Source organism: Oncorhynchus clarkii, chromosome 12 (assembly GCF_045791955.1).
Source record: "Oncorhynchus clarkii lewisi isolate Uvic-CL-2024 chromosome 12, UVic_Ocla_1.0, whole genome shotgun sequence".
Lineage (NCBI taxonomy): Eukaryota > Metazoa > Chordata > Actinopteri > Salmoniformes > Salmonidae > Oncorhynchus > Oncorhynchus clarkii.
In genome coordinates, this window is record NC_092158.1 from 75,722,127 (window position 1) to 75,748,161 (window position 26,035).

At 42.9% G+C, this 26,035-nt stretch overlaps 1 protein-coding gene across 1 annotated transcript in view; it reads left to right on the forward strand.

The window, feature by feature from the left end:
* Positions 1-26,035, forward strand: part of LOC139421307 (protein TANC2-like) — a 137,978-nt gene that overhangs the window by 47,315 nt on the left and 64,628 nt on the right. Inside the window, exon 3 of the mRNA XM_071172057.1 lies at positions 18,011-18,107. Within this exon, the coding sequence (XP_071028158.1) occupies positions 18,044-18,107 (64 nt within the window). The 5' untranslated portion in view covers positions 18,011-18,043. The remainder of the gene's footprint in view (positions 1-18,010; positions 18,108-26,035) is intronic.

Sequence of the window (26,035 nt, forward strand, 5' to 3'; positions counted from 1 at the left end):
CTTGTTCACTCTTTAAAAAAAAAATATATATATATATATATATATATATCTCTTCTCTCAGCCCTCTCTTGATCCATATCCATAGGTCTCTTTCTCACACGCGTGTGTGTGTGTATGTGTGTATATATATATATATATATATATATATATACATACATACATACATACATACATACATACATACATACATACATACATACATACATACATACATACATACATACATACAGTGGGGCGGAAAAGTATTTGGTCAGCCACCAATTGTGCAAGTTCTCCCACTTAAAAAGATGAGGCCTGTAATTTTCATCATAGGTACACTTCAACTATGACAGACAAAATGAGAAAAAAAAATCCAGAAAATCACATTGTAGGATTTTTAATTAATTTATTTGCAAATTATGGTGGAAAACACACACACACACACACACACCCTCCCTCTATCTCAGCATCGTCACATTCATGTCTGTGAGATGTGGGTTTGTGTGTCTGTCAGAGCCTTGAGAGACACGCCGTCCGGCCCATGTGATTGATTAACAGCTTGTGTGTACTAAACCCCCCTGGGATGTTGTGGCCATCAGTGGTGTTTTATATAGGCCTGCTCCCTTATAAGACATCAGATTTCACATAGCTTTTCACAATTTACCTAATCTAATTTGGTTGAATGTGAGTTCACTACTCTATGAAAAATGACATGAAACCAGGCTATAATGGCACACAAACTGCCTCAAATTGGTTCCCTTTGATACGGTATTAATTTAAAGTTTTGTTTTACATTCTTGTAGATCAGTTCATATTCTGGTATACAGTATAGCACGAGGGTCTAACACTGCTATGCACCTAGTTTGTCAAGTGTTATGGGAATCTTTTTGGGGCGATCTTACAGGCATTGTGAATGGTAGGTTATCCCCCTAAGGTTGATGTCTGCGCTCCCCCATGGAAATATAATTAGCGTAATAAAAAATGGTCAGTTTAAGCTAGAAATCTGTTCTTTTTGCATTGGATGCATCTCAAATCTACCACATCCGCCGATGTCGCACTTCCGCAACTGCGGTGGAAGGTGACAGAGCTAGAGCGGTGTTTGTCAGACCATGAGACATCCCTAAAATCGGTGTTCTCACAAAATCGTCTGAACAGTTTAGCCTACACACTAATATGAACCATCTGTGGAAAGGTGAGACTCTCACGAACACGTCAGTTTAGGACATCCATGGGGCCCACAAGACTCATCTGAGATATATATAGAGTTTGTTTAGTGCCAAAATAAGGGGTTAAATACATGAAAAAAATAAAATTAAAACTATGTTTCCTGATCTTTCTTATATCTCTCAGATATAGGACAAACACTTCAGAACAAACTTCCTTTAGTCCCCCCAAAAAATCTGCTGTTCCATGTAGAGAATCTATTATTCAATGCATTTGTATGGGCTAATAGTAGTAAGGCCAAGTGTTTTTTTTTTTTAAATATATTTTTTGGGTTACTTCAAGGGGTCTTAAAATTCCAAATCAAATAGCAACAATTCCATATAGCTTAGTAGTACCCCCAGCTAAGACAGGTCTAGGAATCTTATGGGTTATACACAGAGCAGCTCTCTCTCTGTCTCTCTCTCTGTTTCAAATCCAACTACGGTTCTTTGTACTTCGAGTGTAGACTGCTAAGCCTGTAATAACAGGGCCTACACCCCCTGTCTTTAATGTCGCGCTTGACAACAACAACTATTCTGGCTGAAAATGAAATGTTCTATTATCTGCACACTTCTGAGACATCTCCATGGCGATGACACATTTCATCTGCACCTCATTGTTGGTGACATTATAGCATTCCATGATGGGATTCTAGAAGCCCCACAGGAGTTATGATGTGGTTGTGAGGGACATATAGTGAGTGACACGCAACGTATTATCCTGGATCTTGTTTAATGAGACACAGTGCAGCAATCAACGTCACTCTCTTTTTACAGTACAGGCCTCGGCTACTGCAGATCTGTTGATCTGTAGGGCCACTCTGACAGGGGTAAAGATGTTGCCAAATGGCTTTACAAGCTGTCAATGCAATACACACCATAGCACTGTAATGTGCGCAGTGAAGGTGGTTTTTACTCTGCTACTGCACTACAGCACTCTGATAGTGCTGTGCTTTGCCAAAGGGTGCTAGACTGGATGGTGCTTTATCAACCTATTTTGTCATATGCTGGAATAAGGCATTTTATAGCACATTCTGTGGTACTGGTTTTGTGTTGACGGCTTGACAAGACTTTAGTGGTTCAAGACACTTTGTTACCAGCAGACTGCTTAGAGTTCTGAACATATGGCACAGAATTTCCCCTGCCGTGCTCCATCTCGCCTTACAGATAAAGATCTAAACGGAGGAATACTAAAAACCATACAGTACTAAATAGAGTTATATTGCACAAAGTGTGTTCTAAGTCGAGCCCTTCTTTGATAACAGCTCATGATATTATTATCCTGTTCTGGCCAGTGCTGCTGGGTCTAGCTTAGCTGGAACAGGATGTTGGCTCAACAAGTCAATCCGCTAAATAGATCACAGCTAAGCCACCAAAACACACCTTCACATTGAGGATAAAGCAAGTGACACTTGGGGGGTCTGAAAGGGAGCAGACATCTACTGTCGCTATGGTCAGATCCAATGAGGTTGTCTACCTGTCTCCTGTCTATCAGGGGCTTGTCAATCCAGACAGCCTGGCTAAAAGGACCTGTTTGCACTGCCTCCCAACATCACCACCCCTACTGACTAGTATCCCAGTAGATACAGTTTGGAATTACATTATTTCAATCCAGTTTTTCCCTCAGGGAATGTGCTGACCCAGCATAACGTAAAATGCAGCTTTTTGTTTACCTCTCCCTAGTCACTACAGCACACTGCTGCCCATTTATCTTGCTAGACCAAATCACATTATACATCAACCCAGATGATAAAAGGCCCATTCCACATTTTATTCCAAACCCCTGGCTGTCTTGGGGAAAATATATTTTTTTTGTTCTGGTGTAATGAATCAAGACCGTATTATCGATAGCCCTGGATCTGCTGGTTTCCATGAAGAAAAGAAAGTAGGTCAGGCTCCAGAAAATGATGCATTGATTCTGGTGACTGTCCATTTACAGCCATTAGCTGTGGGGGGTGGGGGTTGTTACTCCAGGTTAGTTATTACACACATCACCTTGAGGCCACTGACGGCCTATAAACCTGCTTGCGTCCTCACAAAACTAACATCCTCGTTGACTAAACAATTACATTTTACTTTCTTTGTTTTCTTAGAGCTACATTACAATCTAGTACTGGTAAATTACTGCGAGCCATTAATGCTTTCTGTCTCATTACTGTTATATGTCTAATCCAGAGGTTCACTACACCACTATTGTATTTGTGAGATCAGAGTACGGGGAACCTTCAAGTGTTTCCTGATTTGGTTTTAGGACGTGGTCTTTACTTCCATGTTCTACATCCGCTCGACCAACTGTAGTAAAAGGGAGTACAAAAGACCCCCAGACCCCCCCATACATTCACATACACACCGCCATACTCCCACTCTCCTGAAGGATATCCTGTCCTTATGTGTTAAAGGAATGGCCTCATCAAAGAGGCAGCTGTGCCGGGTCTTAGCAGTGTGAAAGGTAAAGAAAACACACACAGCAGTTTGATTCAGCGCCAGGCCTTCACCCACTTAGGCTCAATTCTGAATGCATTATGTCAGGATTATAGTGTCTAAAACCCTCAGCCTCCTCTGCCAACGACATTAGTTGTGGGCGCCGTGTTGTATCTGTTAATTGCACTCATAAAAGTATCTGAATTTCTTCCTGTACGATTGATAGATCTCTGATTTTCACCCTTGTTGTGGTGATGGTCGGTTTAAGCGTATCGCTGCACCATCCTGACAATGTGTAATGGTATAATTCCTCAAACTCGCTTTAGCTTTGTGCTTGGCTTAGAAGACAATGATGCACAGCAACAATCTTGTCTGGGTGGTACAGACTAAGCTTTTAAATGGCTTCCCCCATCCTGGAAATCAAAGGTTATATCGATGTTGAGTGTTGCAAGGTAGCATGTCACATTGGGGTTTTGAGGATGGTCTGGTCTATGTGTGTTTTTAACCTGATACTTTAGGCACGATAGTGCATTGTGTGTGGATCGATTTGCACTTTAATGTGCCAGTGAGTGTGCAGTGCACACACAGCTGTGTGGGGGGGGGGGGGGTATTAAAGTGATCTGCGCCATCCCAAAAAAACGATTGCGCTGCAGAATCTCTCATCAATCCGTTTCAATACATTCCCAGCCCCTCGGCCCAGCCACACACACCTATATAAAACACTGTCCACTCCCTTTCAGAATCCCAAGGTTGATTTTGCAGTCCTTTGTCATGCAAAGCGGAGGACAGGAGCACATCAGAGGAATTACTCCCCTCTAAAGAGCAGCACTCAGGATTCAGATGGATGCCCAGGGATAATGGAACTAACTTGTGTGGATTTTAAACAAACACAGAGAGGGAGAGAGAGACAAAAGAGTACAAGTGAAAGAGTACACCACACATAAAGAGAAGGAATGAGACTTCTTGAAAAAGTGCCTACACTTCATTAGCTACTTCAAATGGCTTTAATTGTTTGTCGGTCACAAGTTCAGCGGTTCAGAACCTGAAACATGGATAGATGAACACATACATATAGGCACGAATAAATGTAAGTTCTTATCCTAGTAATGGAAAATATAGTTTATCAGAGCCATATAGGAAGTTGGGCCACTGTGGTTTCTTCATTATGATGCATTTACATTACACTTCAACATTCTATGGCAGCCATGTTAGCGCCCCATTAACATTACATGGGGAATATTTCAACAATGCTATGTCACTGAATGTGTTGAAATAGTCCAACATTCAAAATTCTAAAAGTTGGCCTAACTCTATTTAAAAAATAAATATATATATATATATATATTCCGCCTTTATTTAACCAGGTAGGCCAGTTGAGAACAAGTTCTCATTTACAACTGCGACCTGGCCAAGATAAAGCAAAGCAGTTGCGACACAACAAAAGTGTTACACATGGAATAAACAAACGTACAGTCAATAACACAATAGAAAAAATCTATATACATTGTGTGCAAATGGCATAAGGAGGTAAGGCAATAAATAGGCCATAGTAGTGAAGTAATTACAATTTTGCAAATTAACACTGGAGTGATAGATGTGCAGATGATGATGTGCAAGTAGAGATACTGGTGTGCAAAAAAGGTAAGTAAATAAAAATATGGGGATGAGGTAGGTAGTTGGATGGGCTATTTACAGATGGGCTGTGGACAGCTGCAATGATCGGTAAGCTGCTCAATTAGCTGATGTTTAAAGTTAGTGGGGGGGATTCTATATGGCTCTGATTCTCATCTGGTGTGTTTACTCTTGCTAGACAAACCTGTCACTGACATGGACACACATTCATACACAGTGTAGCCTGTATCTCCCTCCATTTTAGAGCAGGCTGGTACCGCTGTTGCTATGCAACCATCCACCGTCGCTAACTGATGCATTAATTAGAGTTTCAATTTGAATACAATTGTTATCTTCTCCTGGAATTGCCTTGGCTGGCATATTTGTATTCTGCCGAAAGGTTTTGCCACGGTTGCTTTCCACGGTAAGCGTGTTATGAACACACCCTGCCCCCCTTCTGCCCATCTACATCTACTGCCATCCACTGCTTTGTAGAAATGCACCAGCTCATGCTCTGTCAGACATGCACTGCTTTCACATTGCAAGGAAAAGAGAGGACAATACAATATTTTGTGGAGTGAGAAACCTATCACAAGGATGGGATAAAGATACGTTTTTTGGGGGTTGTCATGAAATGTCTCCACAGTGGGAAATGTATTCACGGCGGGGCATCGTCCCAACAGGAACCTTCACGTGGTGAAAACCGCAGCGCAGAACAAACCCATCAAAATGTATTAAACCAAGACATTCTCGGTTTCCACCCCCTGCCATTTTGTTTGGCATAGAGGCTTGCTCTCCTGCCATTGTAACTGATCACTCTGAGACCTCACAAGGTCGGGGAGCAAAAAGCAGCTCCCATCCGCCTGCTACAGTAGTCAGCTGCTACCGTGTCAGGACTCAGGGGGCATGAGGGGCACAATGCTGTCACTGAGAGAACGATGGTGTCAGAAAGCTACGTGCTGACATGACGTGTCCCTGTGAGTAAAGCATGGGTTTGACATGTCACATGAAACGCTTCGGCAGCAAGGTAATGTCATTACAACTGTCATACGTCATCTACCAGAGTATGAGTTAATCACAACAGCAGGAGGATTACGAGAGTTCTTCCTGTTGGAGCGTCAGGAGCTGGAATGTCCGATATTGCTGACATTTTTCCCAGTCCTCCTTTTGTTTTCTGTAGTCTAGACAATCCTCACCAATACCCTTTGCTTTGGGGAAGGACGTGATACTGATGCAGGAAGATAAACTGCCTATTCTAAGTCCTTGGTCTTGTACTAACATTATTACCTGGCTAGAAGGCATTGAGACGAGGGGTGTGGATTTTTTAGTTAAAACGAAGTTGGAATTGTTAATGTTAATAAAAATCCCTAACCGAAAAACAGTTTAGTTTTTCCCCCCTACAAAATTAAAATCGCAGTGCAGTTATCACAAAAAATATTTTCTGTCATAGCCTAACTAGACGATAGGCTATAAAGGCCTGAGGAAAGTTGTGTAATGTAAAGGTAGACACACTCAACAACATGAAGTCGATGTAGAAAGTAAACCTCATAGTGGGTCAATTTCCACAACAACTAAGAGTGTTGAAGTGCAAGGTCAACTTCTCCAGGGTTTTGGTGCCCTGGCTACCACGCTGTGAACAGCATGAAGTGAACCCATAGATGCGCGCAGATGCTGTGTGTGACTGTGAGAGCTAAGTGTTGCATCTGTACCATTGCAACATACAGCTTTTGATTGCCGATAGATGGGCCTAGTACACGGTTCTGACTGTCTGCCTGGTGGCCGACCTGCCTATGCTGTGCCATCCCCTTTCTCTCATGTCCCTCGCTAACTCGCTATTAAAGATGCAAGTGTTTGTTCTTGGAAGTACGGCAGCTACTCAGTCTCCTCCATTTCAAAAATAACAAATCTTAGGAGTCGATTACTATTGGAATCCAATCTTGACACTTATAAATGGGAGTCGACAACGAGAGTCAACGTGCAAGAGTCGAGGAATCAATTATTTTGGCGTTGACTCTCCACTACGTCATTGTCGTTAACATTTGGAAAAATGGCAGAGAAAGGCAAGCGACAGCAGCGAAGTATGGGAATACTTTGAGAAGTTAAATGAGAAAGAAATGCAAACTTTGCGAGGTGGAACTGAGGTACATTAATGGTAGGACAGGTGCAATGTTTAACCATCTGAAGGGGATGCACTGTGAAACCCAAACTGTTGCTGGCAGCAGTGCAGCTGCATTGTGAATTCGCATGGAATTTTATAAATGTCGTATTGTTTTAACGGAAAACTGATCAAATAAATGGCTGTTTAGATGTTAAGAAACATTTTCCATTTGTCACATTCCTAATTCAGACTACACATGACTACTTACCAGACAATCAACATGAGATTGCAGAAACTGATTGCCGTTAGCAACTTGAGGTCCCTCTAAAATGACATTCTCCTATCAGCTTTACTGTTGCTCACTGGATCAGGGCCCAAATCCCTGCGCACCTTGATCCTCCCCAGAGCTCATTCAAAAACCAAACACAGGAAACGGTGCTATGACCAGTACTGTACATTTTACCCCTCTTCGTTTCCCCTCCCATTTCCCTGGACTCTGCACCCGCAGCTGATTTATTGTTTGAGGTTCCCCCAGAATAACAGTAGAGGGCCATTTGTTGTTCCAGTGTGTTCCTCAAGCCTGTGGGTTCTCATTCACCACCTAGTGGCTTCAAAGATGGAAGTGTGAAACCTGATGACACAATGAGAAGGCTGAAGCTCAATTTGTTCAGGCTCCTTTCTCCTCTAAAAAGAATAAAGCGTTCAAATCCAGTGTGGCACGGTAATATGTTTCGCTTCAGCTATTGTTAGTACAATGGAAAATGTCTGCATTCTTCAGAGCCGTCCATCAAAAATACCATAAATATCCGAAAAGATGCAGTAGAGCGTCCTCTAATTAGATGAAGCAAGTTATATGTAGACACTTCCTTACTGCTATTGTTGTCATCACTTTGGTTAATTGACAACCTTGTTTTTATGATGGTCCTCAGCAATACAGACCAAACTGAAACTTTGCACACCTATGTTATACAGCGGCTGGGCTGGACACAGGAATGCAATTATGTGAAATGCACAAAAATCAAAAGGGGTAGAGAAGTGAGATGTGGAGCTCTTTGAAACCTAACCGAACAAGCACACAGTTATTTTTGAAAAGTGAACCCTTTGATCGCATGCTCTCCATTAAGCCTGCACAACTCAGTGTGCTCTAGTCTTCAGAGACAACACCCCCAGTCCCCCACCTAGTTGGGGAGCCCTGTACTGTAGAATAGTTTATGCAAGTTGAGGCCGCTCTGCTGTCATGTCTCACCGCAAAGATGTGTATAGTAACTGCTACAGTGAGGTTAAGGTGAGATTTTAAATTGCATTCTAGTGTAAACGTCAGCACATTGATTCTGTATTCAATGGTATTTACGTTGGGATAACGATAAGATGACTTCATCATCCGTGTTTGGTTGTGTGCACAAGTCAAAGACGCCAGGTAAAGGAGAAGAGGCAGCATTACCCCATTTGTACAATACCTGAACTTTTGCACTGAAGTGTCTGTACACCACCCTGATGACACCCACCCCATTCAGTGCATAGAAACAGAATAACCCATGAGCTCAAAAAGCAAACGGTGACATGCGAGACCCTCCAAAGGGAACAGATCATACAACACACCACAGTGCCTCCTGGGCGTAACAATGACCCGCCGTTTTATGGGGCGAGAGGTCAACAGTGACATCTTGTTTTCAGAGCTCAAAAAGGCCCCCATTGGAGAGAGAAATTAATGGTGTCAGTGCCAGGCTGTTGTCATGGGGATCTCTGATATCACAACCTGACACACGGCCTTGACCCGCTCTCCCTCTACTTACAGCACACTGTGGAGGCTGTCCTTTGTTACTTCCTTTATCCTGAACTAGTCCTCTCTGTTGTAACACTAAACCATTTACTGTTTGGATTTCCTTCACAATGAACTAATTTAACACCATTAAGATGGAGGTAATTTATTTTCATAACTTGTATTTATAATGAACATATTCTTATAGAGGAGGGACGAGGAGAGTAAGTGTATTAAGTTGATTTAATACTGGTTCTCTTTCTTGGCTTTCTACCAAGCCTCCTGTAAAGCTTCGTACTCTAGCTGCACTACCTCCTCCACCTCTTTAATGTTATGAGTCGGTGCTTCTCTCCCGGTCTGTTGAAAACAAACAACTTGAGATTGCTGTAACACTCCTGTTGTACTCCCTATGTTCTGCCGTGGGAAGTGGATTGGCAGTGTGAGACGGTCATGCTGAGACAGCAGCTGGGTACTGCAACACACACTGACTCTCTCCCCTACTGCTGTCACAGTCTCTCTGAATCACTTGGCTATGCTTGTATGGTACAGTTTTAGGACAGGTAAGCTATCTAACTATATAGCCTAACTAGCTAGCTATCTGTTTAGGAAATGTGATTTAAAAGGGAGTACTGCACTGACTACTACAAGAGCATAGATAGTCAAATAAATATGCAAGGTTGTGATGCAGGCAGCATACTGGCCTGATCATTTCTTGTTTTATTTTCAGAGTCCCTGGGATCCAGCTAATCACAAACTAAGCTAAATTAGCCTATATGTTTAACTGAGACAACAGTATGTAGCACTCAACCACAAAAATAGGCTTTCAGGGATCATCTCCAGGAGTAAAATCACATGGCTTAAAACTTCCTCTTCAACCAGGGAGGACCCATTCATTTTGATAATATCATATATATTCACATTAGCCCCTGATCCATGATAGCGGATTATCATAAATGCTTCTCAGCTCTTGTAGACCGATAAACACAACTCCACAGTCTGTTATAGAAGTCAGATTTGAGTTTGGAGTATATAGGTCTTATTCAGTGCCTCCCAACTCTGAGATAAGAGCTATATAGAGTTTTGGAAAATGGAATCCTTGAGCTGAAACTAATTTTCTCTCTTGAGCAATTGCAGCATTGAAACCAAAATCTTTCATCCCATCGATTAGAGGTGATTGTTAGTCACCACTAATGTGCCCTGTACAAATGTGGTGTTATCAGAGATGTAGCCCACTCTGATGGGAGGAAGCAAATGTGTGTGTGCACTTCACAGCACACTGGCTTTTGTGCATACTCCCTGTGCTTCTTCTTATTCTTGTTAGTTTTGGATATACTAGTCTCCTCAGAAACTGGAAATAATCATATTTTTAGGACATTCTGAGAGTTCAGCATCAAGTCATCCAGTGTATTCAAAGAAAGCGGGGCAGGACTGCAACTTTTTAAAATCTTCTCTATGTATGACATGTTTTATACCCTGTTCAAAAATGATTACTATTCTCCAAAACTAAAGCCTTACTGAAAAACGTACTATATTGAGTCTGATGTGAACTCATTGTGCAATACCATCCATTCCATTACTTTAGATAACTTCAAAGTCCCTGCGTCAAGTTTAAAGCTTGTTTTCTCTTCCCTCACCTCTTCCCTCGAGTGCAGTGGAGCTCGCGATGCTTGACTGGAAGGCAGGTAATGATCGGTGAGCCAGTAAGCCAACTGTTCAAACCAGGCAGTGGTATCGACCACTAGCTCTCCATGGGGGAGAGATAGGTGGTGTCAGGCGAAGCATTGTCTGGCCCTCAGCTAGACTCTAAAGCGCTTTCCTATTAGTGTGAGAGGAACAGTGAATTCCATAATCAGATATAGAGTGGGAAAGATGTGACGTGAGTTAAGCCTAATCTAAGAGGCCGTGTGAGGGGAAAATCCCCCCCCCCCCCAGTCCCTCTGGGCAGGGTCTCCAGAATGCTAAAGAGGTGCAGCGGCGTGACTGAAATGGGCATCTGAGCGGTTGCCACTGTGCGTGGTAGCTTAGGGACGGACCCTATGTAGGTTTAGCCCCATCCCTCCCACCACCCCCCTTCTGCTTGTCCATTAAAGTGGGGGATTTTACAACAGACTTGGATGGGTTGTTTTTGTTTCTTTGTTGTGGGGGTCTAGTCTGGAACTAGGGGTGATTTTGCTGCTGAAACTCTTTTTTTAAATATCTGATTATCTTTTAGGTAAACATGTTAGTAGTGTATGTTGAGCATATCCCTTGATTATCATTCGAAAATGGTTGCAGGTGGACACAATGCCCTACAACTATGTTCAATCATACAAGTTATTTGATGGTTTTGCCGTGGCCTTTGATGTCGTAAAGGAGCAGATACGTTGAAAAACCAACAATGACTAACGTTAATAACTGCCTAAACGGACAGTTCCGATGGGCCTCTGAGCGTGATTAGTGGATGTTGATGTTGTAGCGTGTAATTGTTAGGATAACAGGGATAATTATGACCACTTCTAAAACCTCCCCCCTTAGTTTTCTACAGAGGCCTGTTAAAACGTTCAAATATGTACCCTTTCAACCAATGTGGTATTACTGTACTCCCCCCCCCTCCCTTCACTTTTCACACCCATATCAGCCCTGTTTTGTGGCTGCAGCAAATCCTAAAGAATAACAGTAGCGATTGCACTATGGAGCAGCGGTGAAAACACAGTCAGCCCGGTCTAATGCCGTTGGTGCTACTGCGGCACGCGAGTAAGCCTCTGAGCAGGCCAGGCAGCACTGGAAATATAAACCCTGCCCAGTTCTAGGCCAGTCTTAGACAATTTTTTCAGCTCCAAGGATTAGAGGTTGACTGATTTTATGATTTTTCAATGCCGATACCGATTATTGGAGGACCAAAAAAGGCCGATACTGATTTAATCTGCCATTTTGAATTTTTTTATTTAAAAAAAAAAGTTTTTTAATAATGACAATTACAACAATACTGAATGAACACTTATTTTAACTTAATATAATACATAAATACATTTTGCCTCAAGAAAATAATGAAACATGTTCGATTTGGTTTAAATAATGCAAAAACAAAGTGTTGGAGAAGAAAGTAAAAGTGCAATATGTGCTATGTAAGAAAGCTAACGTTTAAGTTCCTTGCTCAGAACATGAGAACATGTGAAAGCTGCTGGTTCCTTTTAACATGTCTTCAATATTCCTAGGTAAGAAGTTTTAGGTTGTAGATATTATAGGAATTATATGACTATTTCTCTCTCTATGATTTGTATTTCATTAACCTTTGACTATTGGATGTTCTTATAGGCACTTTAGTATTGCCAGTGTAACAGTATAGCTTCCATCCCTCTCCTCGCCGCTACCTGGGCTCGAACCAGGAACACATCGACAACAACCACACTCGAAGCAGCGTTACCCATGCAGAGCAAGGGGGACAACCACTCTTAAGTCTCAGCGAGTGACGTTTGAAACCCCGTTAACTAGCTAGCCATTTCACATCGGTTACACCAGCCTAATCTCGGGAGTTGATAGGCTTGAAGTCATAAACAGCGCAATGCTTGAAGTATTGCGAAGAGCTGCTGGCAAAACACACGAAAGTGCTGTTTGAATGAATGCTTACAAGCCCCTGCTGCCTACCAGCGCTCAGTCAGACTGCTCTATCTAATCATAGACTTAATTATAACATAATAACACACAGAAAAACGAGCCTTAGGTCATTAATATGGTCGAATCCGGAAACTATAATTTCGAAAAAGTTTATTATTTCAGTGAATACGGAACTGTTCTGTATTTTATCTAACGGATGGCATCCCTAAGTCTAAATATTGGTGATACATTGCACAACCTTCAATGTTATGTCGTAATTACATAGAATTCTGGCAAATTAGTTCGCAATGAGCTAGGCTGCCCAAGCTGTTGCATATACCCTGACTCTGCGCAATGAACGCAAGAGAAGTGACACAATTTCACCTGGTTAATATTGCCTGATAACTTTAATGCTAGCTAGCAACTTACCTTGGCTTCTTACTGCATTTGTGGAGTGCAATGAGAGGCAGATGGTTAGAGCGTTGGACTAGTTAACCGTAAGATTGCAAGATTGAATCCCTGAGCTGACATGGTAAAAATCTGTTGTTCTGCCCCTGAACAACGCAGTTAACCCACCGTTCCTAGGCCGTCATTGAAAATAAGAATGTGTTCTTAACTGACTTGCCTCGTTAAATAAAGTTGTAAAATATATTTATTTTAAATCGGCGTCCAAAAATACCGATTTCCGATTGTTATGAACACTTGAAATCGGCCTTTCCGATTAATCGGCCAACCTCTACCAAGGATGCACTGTGCCCCTCAGAATGGGCTGTGTGGATGGGTTGTTGTCTGAGTGAACACACAATAGCATTGATGAAGGTTCAGCCTCCAATCGCCATTTTCCAGAACATATGCCTAGCATCTGTGATCAGGCCTCCAAGGGGAGGGAAGGAGGGGATGCTGATAGCATGTTGCTGAGCTTTCAGGGAAGATGCTTCCTTCTGTACCGCAAACAGACACATAAACACACCTATGTGTTCAAGCTACCAAACAACCAACTGGTTATGGTCTTGGATTGCTACTCTCCTTGCATGTAAATTACCAGTCACTCATTTTCACTCGCCCAAATGCATCACTGTTAACTTTTCACTTGTTGGGACAGATTGTCAAACTAGCCCCTTTTCTTCTCGGATGCTATGCCATTTGGATAAGGTCACCCCATGTCCTAATCTGTATTCAGCGTCAGCTCTCATTTCTTGTCCCTGTAGCCTTGTCGACGACGGTGCACGTCTCTGACAGGCTCTGATGCCGGGCCTGTTTTTCTGCTGACGCTGTTATTGTAAGCCGCGAAGCTGCTGTGTAAGGTCATGGTGGAGGGCTGCGGCTCATTAATTACACAGTACCACGCTCCAGTAGGCACCCGGGCACCCTTTTCCTTTCCCACATGAAGAGCACAACGTCAAGAGGAGAGAGAAGGCAACACATACGGCATAGACATGGCTAGGAGGACCATGACATCACATGGCAGTTGACTTAAAGCCTAGAAGGCGCTTGGAGGTGTCGGTGTGCTTGTCCTGTAGGGCACCAGATAGTGTTCTTGTAACGGGAGGATTGTGTGAAAGTGCTTCTGAATGACTTCAAGCAGTGTGCTTCTTTTGGAGTGTGCCAAGGAATTTGCCTCCTTTCTCCCCACTCTTCCCCTGTGAAATTGGGAAGCAGGGCTCGGTCATTGGATTGTTGTATGAGAAAAATGGTTTGATTTACTACAAAAATGTGTAGATATTCCCTCTCTCTACCTACCACCCACCAACCCATCTGTTTTGTATTTGCTGGGCTTCTGCCAGAATCAGGCCTGACTAATATATATATATATATATATATATATATATATATATATATATATATATATATATATATATATATATATATTATATAATATATATATATATATATATATATATATATATATATATATATATATATATATATTATTATATAAGAAGTACATACTGTAGTACACACACACACACACGTGTATATATATATATATATATATACACGTGTGTGTGTGTGTGTGTACTACAGTATGTACTTCCTATTAGCTTTGCTCGTTCAATTGAACATGTGTGGGGGAAAAAAAAGTTTACTCGTTGTGAGTTCCCTCCAATACCTGGCACCTGCTAGAACTGACACTTCCCGGCAGCGATTGAAGATGTATCTCTGCCCGTTAAAGGAAGTCTGTTCGGCTCAGAATTGCTGCCTTTGTTTAAGCCAGCCACCCTCGCTGTGCTTTAAGTCCGATCTGGCTCGCTGTGTGGGTTGTTTTTTAGACATCGAGAGAGAGTGAACCAGAGGAGCTCTGGATTGTATCGAACAGATTAAAGGAGTCAAAGTGAAGGAGGCTGTTGGTTTTTATTTCTTCTGCCATGCCATGCTGCTACAGTCATGGGGGTGGTGGTAAAGTAGAGGGGCGAAGCAGAGGCTTCCAGGAAATGGCACCAGGGAGAGCTGACTGTGGTCAGACCACGGCCACAGACCCCTAGTGGGAGAGAGAGAGGCAAAGGGAGGGGGGTCTGAGTTACAGTTGGAATACAGACATATGGAGGGTACATGTACATGGAGAAAGAGTGCGGAATGGAGGATAAAAAGAGAGGAGATGAACAGACTGTGTCTAGAACAAACTAGACACTAGAGATTGAAAAGAGGATTGACTGGAGTGAGAAACGGGGGGGAAATGAGGATTTGATGAAAACATTGAAAAAGAGAGGCTACAGGTGGGGGTGTGGAAGAAAAGAACAGGATAGGGTAGGAGAGACGAGGTCGGGGGAGCTTCACGCTGGCTCGTCTTTGTTGATGTTGTTTGGCATTGTGGGCTGCCAGAAGAAGCCACAGGGCCCAGTGTCTCGCTGAGTCATTCCCCAGCTTTAACATGGAACATCTGTTACTGTACAGTTACTCCCCCCCCCCCTCCCTTCCCTGTACAACACAAAAGCACCAAGCCAAACTGAAACAGAGTCCTCTCCCTTTGCCTCTATGGCACTGGCTGGCTGACACCAGTTGAAAGAGTTTTTAAAGGTCTCTGGCTTTCCTCAAATATCAGGAACACTCCTGCTGCTGATTGCCTCAATTTGGTGTGCGCTCAGCTCAGGACTGGTTGTGTGTCGGATAGGCTTAGTCCATACAGCGTATACCAGGGTATTTTTCAATATCGTTAACTATTTCTTTAGATTTTTTTATTTTTAGACATTTCAATATTTGTTGCTACTTTTTAAGTAAATACCTGCAGTTAACTGTGCAGTACTTTAGGAAATAAAGAAGATTGCGTTCTTCATTTCACCTGTCACATCATTTTTCATTATGAAGCTTACCGGTAGTCCCCAGTCACGTGGTGTTTGTTTACAAGCACACAACGACGAGAGACCGGAGCCTTGTGAGTCACTCACTGTTGTACAGCATTGCGCCAGGTGATGTAGTTACAATATGGAATTCACAACTAAGTGTTTGCCAGTTAGATGTCTTATAACTATTAAGTTAACTGTCTAGAATTTGCTGAATGCTCTGCAGTTGTGCATTTGGTTTGCTAATTTAATAGCTAGTTAGCTACAGTATCTAGTGGTTAGCTTCTTCCAAAATTAAGCTTTGCTTAGTAACAGCAGAGAATCCCCTATACAGTTAAGAGACTGTATAAAATGTTAGCAATGCACTCGTTAGAATTATTTATGGGATGTTACATGTACTTGTTAGCATTGCTAACCTTTTGGAGTACAGAGTCTCAGTGGGATTTGAAAACAGCGCCCCTTGTTCAGTGCCGGTATTACCGAATTATCCAGGTATTGCGCAAGGTCATTATGAAGTTATGACAATTTGGATACCGCCCAAGCCTAGTGCCGGCTCAAAAAGCGCCTCGTCTTCAGCCTCGACCTGGAGTAGGCGTGGTCGACGTTCTCAATGTTTGACACCTTGTGTGAAAAATGTATGACATTAGTCAAACACGAGAGAATACCTGAAAAGCCAAAATGGCTAATCCAAACTTTCTAAAGATGAAGTTGAAGAGGATAAGTATGAGAGGGAACCACAGTCGGCTCTTTCTAGAAGCTGTAATGTGACCAAAGAAAGCAGAGGATTTTAACAGCGTGGTACCAAAGATTCCCAAGACACTAAACGCGTGGGTCTACTCGATACTTAGTAAAGGGATTGCTGTTCGAAGCTCAGGCGGCATTTTAGGCCTCCTCTATTTGCGTTGAGGAGAGCCAATGTTTCCACTCATTCCACAACTGTATCTTTTTCCTGCTTAATTGTTATGCAGCGTGGCAGCAAGAGAAAGGAAAGGCAGGCGGACACAATCTTTTTCTCTCTTTCATTTTATCTCTCTTGGTCTTTCTCTCATATACTCACACAAAAGCACCCAGATGGATGCAAGCTAAAAAGAAGCTCAGAAACATACATATGCACTGATACTACTTTGCACATTACAAAGGAACATGATTTCAAATCCTGTTGAGCAAACTTACACCTATACGTTCACACCAGTAATTATCAGTCGTATGGGTGTGAATGCTGTTTGACGTAGGTACTAAAATATTCCTCAAGTAATTCAGTGAAGAATGACAGATCTCATGAAAGAGTTATTATAACACACAGGAAGGAACAAGATCCCCCTATCAGGCTGCTAATGTTATATTCACCTTTTCCTCATAGAGACTACGAATATGTCATTGGTATGTATAAGAGGATGAATAGTTTACCTGTGAGAAATGTCTGTTAAGAACCTGAATTCTGTAAAACCATTTACTAGGTGACAGAATAGTACAATTACCTTCTGTACCGTTGTGGTGATCTTTCTGGAATTTGCAATATCTTTAGCTCATCTGCCCCTTGCACTATCCCACCACTTGCAATTTAAATCAAATCAAATGTTATTGGTCACATACACATGGTTAGCAGATGTTATTGCGAGTGTAGCGAAATGCTTGTGCTTCTAGTGCCGACAGAGCATCATTATCTAACAAGTAATCAAACAATTCCACAACAACTACCTAATACACACACATCTAAGTAAAGGAATGGAATAAGAATATATGTACATATATGGATGAGCAATGACTGAGCAGTATAGGCAAGATGCAATAGATGGTATAAAATACAGTGTAAACATATGAGATGAGTAATGCAAGATATGTAAACATTATTAAAGTGACTAGAAATCATTGGCCACTTTAATAAATGGATCACAAGTCTGTATGTAGGCAGCAGCGCCTCTGTTAGTGGTGGCTGTTTAACAGTCTGATGGCCTTGAGATGGAAGCTATTTTTCAGTCTCTCGGTCCCAGCTGCAGATGCCAAGTGAATACTGCTGACAACAAATAATAACCAACATCAGTAAATATAGCCTACATTACATTAAAAACACTAAATTTTTCTTCTGCAGATTTCTCTATAGCCGCTGCAGACCGGTGCAGTCATGTTCAGGAACAGCTTGAAGATGCTGCTTGGCGGCAAGTCCAACCGCAAAAATCGCAACAGTGGTAAGTCAGTCTGACCAGTGTTGTGTATGTGGTGTGTCTGTCTGTATGTGTGTAAAGCTTGCTCACCCACAGTTTAACTATGTGCTTCAATAATACAACATATGACTTACTGTGGTTATCGCCTGCTATTGAAGTCACTGAGATCTACCAGTGATGTCTTTTTCTGCCACTATAAATAAACCAAGTCATTAACCTAAGCACTTATACTTGCCTCCTTTCACAAGTTGGCGTCTGCCTAGCTTTTTTTACGTTGATAAAACGTGACTCGCAGTACAGGAGGCATTGCGCTACTGCTGAGTTCAGCGCGAGATACCTGTGACTACACAGCCATGGCACCTTCTCCAGGGACTTGGAGTGGAGCGTGCCACACGATCAGTAGAGACGTGTCAAGCTTGGTAAAGTAAGTCTTTGGAATGCAGCTGGTTATGTTCACGTCTCTAAAAATCGGTGCAGAGTCAGCTATACAGTACACACCAAACACTCTCTTCCCTTACTCAAGTTACTCATCTCCCGGAAACGAAGGTTTGAGGTCATTCACAAAGGGTTTCAGTCCCCATGAAACTGGAGACGGGTTGTTTTCCATCATTAGTTCCTTTTAACTTGAAGAAACTTTATATGAATGTAAGTTACACAATTCTATTACTGTCTGACCAAGGACATGTTTTGCAGCATAGTGAATTTAGTTTTGCAGTTTTGTTACAGTAGTTCCTACAGGCTCAAAATGTTAGCAACGTAAAAAATTAGGTGCACAATATATGCACAATATATCGGTAAACATATCGGAATCGGACGATATTAGCTAAAGATGCCAACATCGCTATCGGCTCGATGTCTAGTTTAACGTCTGTGCAAAACCGATGTCAAAGCTGACGTGCATACCTATATAACATAGGTACAGGACGTGATGACGCCACGTAAAATGTTGTACTACACGTGCAACACAGCATTCCTAACCTAGCCCACAATGTCTGCTGTGTGGATCGAGCAGTCAACGATGTGAGCAGTCATTTTAAAAAGTAAGACATTTCAGAGAGACAACTCAAACGTGAAATCCATTAATGCCAAGATAATGGAATTAATTGCCCATGACAATCAACCATTCTCTTTCGTGGGTAATGTTGGCTTTCGCCGACTGGTCGAGCACCGTACCGGTGTGCTATTTTTCAGATGTTGCCCTACCGGAATTACACCGGAATAGCGTCACTGCAATTAGCTTCACAACTGACATTTGGAACAGCGATGTCAGCCCCATGATCATTATGAGTCTGACAGCACATTGGGTCCACAAGGATTTCCTACTGAGGAAAGACTTATTGCCTGCTCATGATTGTACTGTTTGTCATACCGCTGCTGCCATTCCAATGGCATTTGATAACATGTTTGAAACATGAACACACTAGCTAGCTCCATTCAAACAACTGACTCAAGAAATACCCTCTCTCATGGCATTAAAATGCCTGCTCAACAAAACTGCCGACAGGCTATGAACCAGCGATTCGGTGGCATTCTCTCTTTACAGTGTCGCCCCCATGCTCAATGCTATGTACATGGACTGCTACTTCGATGCAGACAAGAAACAGGGTTTACGTGAAATGTTACATACACAGCTGGACAAGATGGAAACGGACACAGTGACAGTGCGCACCAAGGAAGACAGGCCACGGACAGACAGAGCTGAAACGTCACTGCTTGACATGTATGATGACATCCTGGTTGAGAGTGAAACGACGGAACAAATTAACAACGAAACAGCAAGTAAGTGAAATAAATAGGTTTTGATTATGTTTTACTGGTAATGGGGACATGCGTAAATGCCAACAAAATACATTTTGTGTGTGTGACCTTTATTTAACTAGGCAAGTCAGTTAAGAACACATTTTTATTTACAATGACGGCCTACCCCGGATGACGCTGGGCCAATTGTGCGCCTCGCTATGGGACTCCCAATCACGGCCGAATGTGATACAGCCTGGATTCGAACCAGGGACTGTAGTGAAGCCCCTTGCACTGAGATGCAGTGCCTTAGACCGCTGTGTCCATGTGTGTGTGTTAACTATTTAACTGTATTAGAATGCTTAAAAGGCATCACTTGTAAAATGTGTTACATTGTGCTCTAGGTTGGAACGTACTGTCAATGGCTTAAGGAAGTAAAGTTGTACCACCATTGGACTTTTGAACTATTTTCTCATCAACTGAGTTGCTTTTCCTCAAGACTCGAGATTCACTAGTGTACATTTCTGCTACAGTGTAGCAGTAGGCTCTGTAGGCTCATAAAAATGACCTGAGAGAACCTGAGCCAACCAAACACACAGTAACAAAGTGTTTTAAACTATGCCACAGTGTTAAGAGACCCTCTGTTCCACACAAGCCCACACTGTGTCCACTCTTGACACTTTGTCATTTCAATTGAGCTGAAAGGTTGCGAATAACCACCATTTAAAGGGGCCAGAAAGGTTTTCAAGGCAGGGGTCCAGCCAGCGATAGTACCTCACGTTTAATTCCATGTCCCTGTAAGTTGTTGAAGTTGCTAATAGCAAAGGCTGTCTTCGTGGCAACGTGCAGCCTCAGTCATGACTGTGTTCTGCACCTCAGTGGGGAGGTGTGGTAGATCTTGGCCACTACTCGTCGGGTGTATATGTTTTTCTTCCTAAAGTCAGCGCTGAGAGGAAAGTGTCCGGCTCTACGCTATGTTTACCCTCGGAACAGTGCCACCCCAGTGTGTTAAGAGCTCCTCCATTCCATCCAAACAGAATGAGAAACGTGATTCAGCAAACGGGCTAGTCCATTCAGAGCAGCAAGTGTAGTCCAGACTCTAAATCTGAACAAATGGTTTTCATGTTTCATAACCTCTCCCTTTATCCAGGGTAGTTATGGTAATTGCGCTAAAAGCCTGTGGTATCTTTTTTACCGGAAAGACATTTTGTATTTCCTCAGTTACTTGTCTTGTCAGACCACAGATAGTTATGAAAGGCCATAGAGGGCTAATTAGGGTAGTACACGGTTATTAGGGGTCACAAGATACTATGACTGTGTACCACAGAAGTCTCATGTTGAATGGCCTGAAAATGAAGTCATTGGCTTTACTCTTAAGGCAGAAAATACTTTTGGAATACTGTTGAAATAGAGAGAGATCGCAGAATCCAATTCAAACAGAAGAAGGTAATGCACTGTGGTTTTGTTGTGGGCTGGCAGGGGGCGATGAGGTGGGGGGGGACACAGAGCCAGAGGTGTTTGGGCTCTGTACCAAGCCTGGGGTTGATGAGGTGCACTCCTGTCTAATCATTTCCCCTCTTGAGATGTTAGGGGCTCAATCATAGCCAGCTGTTGACCATAATGCTGTACTGCTACCAACATCGAAGAGCATTTATAATACAAGATTGTTATGTGACACAGTATCTAACGTGACACCAAACTACCACAACAGTTGGTAAAGCAGTCTTTTTTTTTTTCTCTCCAAGGATGGCCTGTTTCAAATTTCCCTGGGATGCAGTTGCTGCTTTTCTCTTGTTATTTATATAAAAGACCCCCCACTAGTTCTGGCAAACCATTTATGACTAGCATTCTCTCTTCCTTGTTGTTTTGTTAGTTTCAAATACATATTTTTTGTCCCTCAACCTGTACACAAATGAAAGGGAAAGGGGAATACCTAGTCAGTTGTACTGAATGCATTCAACTGATATGTCTTCTGCATTTAACCCAACCCCTCTGAATCAGAGAGGTGCAGGGGGGCTACCTTAATCGACATCCACGTCATTGGCGTCCGGGGAACAGTGGGTTAACGGCCTTGCTCAGGGGCAGAAAGACAGATTTTTACATTGTCTGCTTGGTGATTCGATCCAGCAACCTTTCGATATCCTCAGCATATGTTTGGCATAAATTAAATCCAAGCCACCAGCAACTTGCCAAGTAAACATGAACGATCTCGCGACACTGGAAAACACATGACGTCACCTTGGGATTGATGGTTACTTGCCTCCAGATTCCTCAACCTCTTGGATAACAATCAAAGCTGACGTTAGCGACAGCCAACTGCAACACTGTGCGATATTGTGTGCAGAGCGAGGAAAAAAAACGTAATCTTCCAACCCTGCACAGACTGCGGTAAACATTTAGAACATGTCATAACACGTGTAGATTGTAAGGCAGATCCGCAGGGTTTCCTGGAACAAGCGAAGGCAGTTCTGTATTCAGTTACTATTTCTACACTGCTGTAGAGCTCAGTGTTCAAGTTAAGAGTCAGACAATAACTGCCTCACCTCCGCTACCCATTCAGAAGAGGTTTGGTCACTCACTATATACCACTACAGTTGAAGTCGGAATTTTACATACACCTTAGCCAAATACATTTAAACTCAGTTTTTCACAATTCCTGACATTTAATCCTAGTAAAAATTCTCTGTCTTAGATCAGTTAGGATCACCACTTTTATTTTAAGAATGTGAAATGTCAGAATAATAGTAGAGTGATTTCAGCTTTGATTTATTTCTTCACATTCCCAGTGGGTCAGCGGTTTACATACACTCAATTAGTTAGCATTGCCTTTAAATTGTTTAACTTGGGTCAAACGTTTCGGGTAGCCTTCCACAAGCTTCCCACAATAAGTTGGGTGAATTTTGGCTCATTCCTCCTGACAGAGCTGGTGTAACTGAGTCCGGTTTGTAGGCCTCCTTGCTCACACACTCTTTTTCAGTTCTGCCCACACATTTTCTATAGGATTGAGGTCAGGGCTTTGTGATGGCCACTCCAATATCTTGACTTTGTTGGCCTTAGGTCTTTTTGCCACAACTTTGGAAGTACTTGGGGTCATTGTCCATTTGGAAGACCCATTTGCGACCAAGCTTTAACTTCCTGACTGTCTTGAGATGTTGCTTCAATATATCCACATAATTTTCCATCCTCATGATGCCATCTATTTTGTGAAGTGCACCAGTCCCTCGTGCAGCAAAGCACCCACACAACATGATGCTGCCACCCCTGTGCTTCACGGTTGGGATGGTGTTCTTTGGCTTGCAAGCCTCCCCCTTTTCCTCCAAACATAAAGATGGTCGTTGTGGCCAAACAGTTCTATTTTTGTTTCATGAGACCAGATGACATTTCTCCAAAAAGTACGATCTTTGTCCCCATGTGCAGTTGCAAACCGTAGTCTGGCTTTTTTTATGGCGGTTTTGGAGCAGTGGCTTCTTTCTTGCTGAGCGGCCTTTCAGTTTATGTCGATATAGGACTCGTTTTACTGTGGATATAGATACTTTTGTACCTGTTTCCTCCAGCATCTTCACAAGGTCCTTTGCTGTTCTGGGATTGATTTGCACTTTTCGAACCAAAGTACATCTCTAGGAGACAGAACTAGTCTCCTTCCTGAGCAGTATGACGGCTGAGTGGGTCCATGGTGTTTATACTTGCGTACTATTGTTTGTACAGATGAACGTGGTACCTTCAGGCGTTTGAACATTGCTCCCAAGGATGAACCAGACTTGTGGAGGTCTACAATTGTTTTTCTGAGTTCTAGGCTGATTTCTTTTGATTTTCCCATGATGCCAAGCAAAGAGGCACTGAGATTGAAGGTAGGCCTTGAAATACATCCACAGGTACACCTCCATTTGACACAAATTATGTCAATTAGCCTATCAGAAGCTTCTAAAGCCATGACATCATTTTCTGTAATTTGCCAAGCTGTTTAAAGACACACACTAAGTTGACTATGTAAACTTCTGACCCACTGGAATTGTGATACAGTGAATTATAAGTGAAACAATTGTTGGAAAAATGACTTGTCATGCACAAAGTAGATGTCTTAACCGATTTGCCAAAACTATAGTTTGTTAACAAGAAATTTGTGGAGTGGTTGAAAAACGAGTTTTAATGACTCCACCCTAAGTGTATGTAAACTTCTGACTTCAACTGTATATATTCCTCTCCAAAAATGCAGCATACGACTACAGCACTGGGACACGCGGTGTGCTATGGCTAAGCAGCTTGTATGGATGCAGCCTTGAAAGCGGATGATGGAAAGGGACCAGGGGATGTGTGTGTCGGCTGCAGCAATCTAAGTTTGCTGGCTAACGCCGCTCAATGGCTCTGGTGACTGTCATTGCCAGCCAAGACCGTTGTGTCTGTCCCAGCACCGCCTGCTAATTGCAAGCTTTTTTTGTCAGCAGCGTCAATGAAATCCAATCAAATTTAGAGGCTCATGCAACCGAGACCAATCAGGCGCAGAGCCACGCGTTATGTAAGGAAGCTGTGCACATTGACAAAATTAGAGATTTTCATTGCAGCTGTGGACCTTAGTTACTAGGCAGGCTGTCCCCTCCCATCATCCCCACCATGTTCATTCATTACTTCCTGTTTTGTTTGGTGATGAGGTTATTTTCCTCAGAATTTAGTGTACCTCTTTAAATAGCACTTTTGGGAGTGATGGTGCTGAAGCCGGCAGCTTGTCAGGTATGATTTACAACCAAGACATGCAGCTCTACTAATTGTTTCTGTTATTGAGGAGGTGCACCATGTTAACATTGTCTGAATCAAACACACAATTTTTTATCCAAAGACGTATCCTCCTCTAAATGATTGTGCTAATGGAGTTGATTTTTGTAATTCAGTGTTCTCATGTTTTCCCACCAGAGTAGTAAGACTGGGACATTTTATTTTATTTATTTGCTCTGCCAAATCTCTGGCGCTAATGCGTTTATCTACCTTAGCACTCACTCTTATCAGTCCACACTCCTCCTTCCACTTCCCCTTCTCCCTCTCTCCACCTCCCTGATCTGCATCTCTCCATGGTTCCCTCTCTCTGTCTCCCTGCCCATGCCCGCTGACAGGCTCTGGCCCACTGCCCAGGTCCTAGGTGGACGCCCATCCAGACGGGTTCTGTTCATATGGCAGAACGGCTGGCCCCACTTACATTCCTCTATCCCTCTTACCTCCCACTATCCCACCCTACCTCCCCAGCCATAATCCCCCCCCCCCCCCGAGTCCCTGCTGCCTGTGGAGAGAAAGCATCCCTGGAACAAGGCCAGGAAGATGGGGGCTACTGTGCGGCTCAGGCGCTGCCTGCAACACTACTGAGGGGCTCAGCTGTAAGACAACCTCACTACTCTTCCTCTTCTCCCATCCATCACATCAGTCTCTCGCTAGGGAACCCTTCCTTCCACCTTTATGTGTAGAGCCTATAGATCCCTTGGAATGATGAGTGACAACGTAGAGGAGTATGGGGATTATAGGAGCTGAATGCTTCTCAAACACCAGGTGTTGCTTCAACACAGGGATCACCTTATGTAACTTGGCAGGTCATCATAGCACAGCTCACTCAAATCCCCAAATGAGCAAGCTACAGGAGAGGACATAGGAGTGCACTGCTCACTGCAGTCAGTTTACAACAGAGAGAAACTATATTGTAAAATAATGGGTTTCATGAGAGTCAGTGCAAGCTACATAAAATGGGAGGACTAAGTACAGCCTATTCCCCTGCTAACAATACCCTCTCTGGGCAGTCTCCACCCTGATACAATATTGCACCAAAGAGCCTGCACCAGGAGTCTCCCCTTCTAAACCAATTCAGTAGTAACAGACACTAGACTCTGGCATGGAACTCTGCACCAGGAGGCCCAGTGTGTGACTGATGTTACACCCAGCCCTCCATGTGACTGATAGTCATTAGAGACCTCATCTCCTTCCTTCCTTTCCCCAGCCGAGGCTTTACACAGTATCACGTGACTCCGAGGCTGCATACGATCTTGCCCAGTCTCGCTTAGCTCACTGGTTTAACAATGTCGTCAACCCTATCCTCCTCACACCCAGCCAGTAGCAAAGGGGTCGTAAGCACTCACAAAAATTGACCGACTGGTACCCCTGTAGATTTGTGTTTCAGATCTGTCTCCATGATTCATGCATAGGTGATTCACACTTGTGTAGTAGATGATTCAGATCTGTCT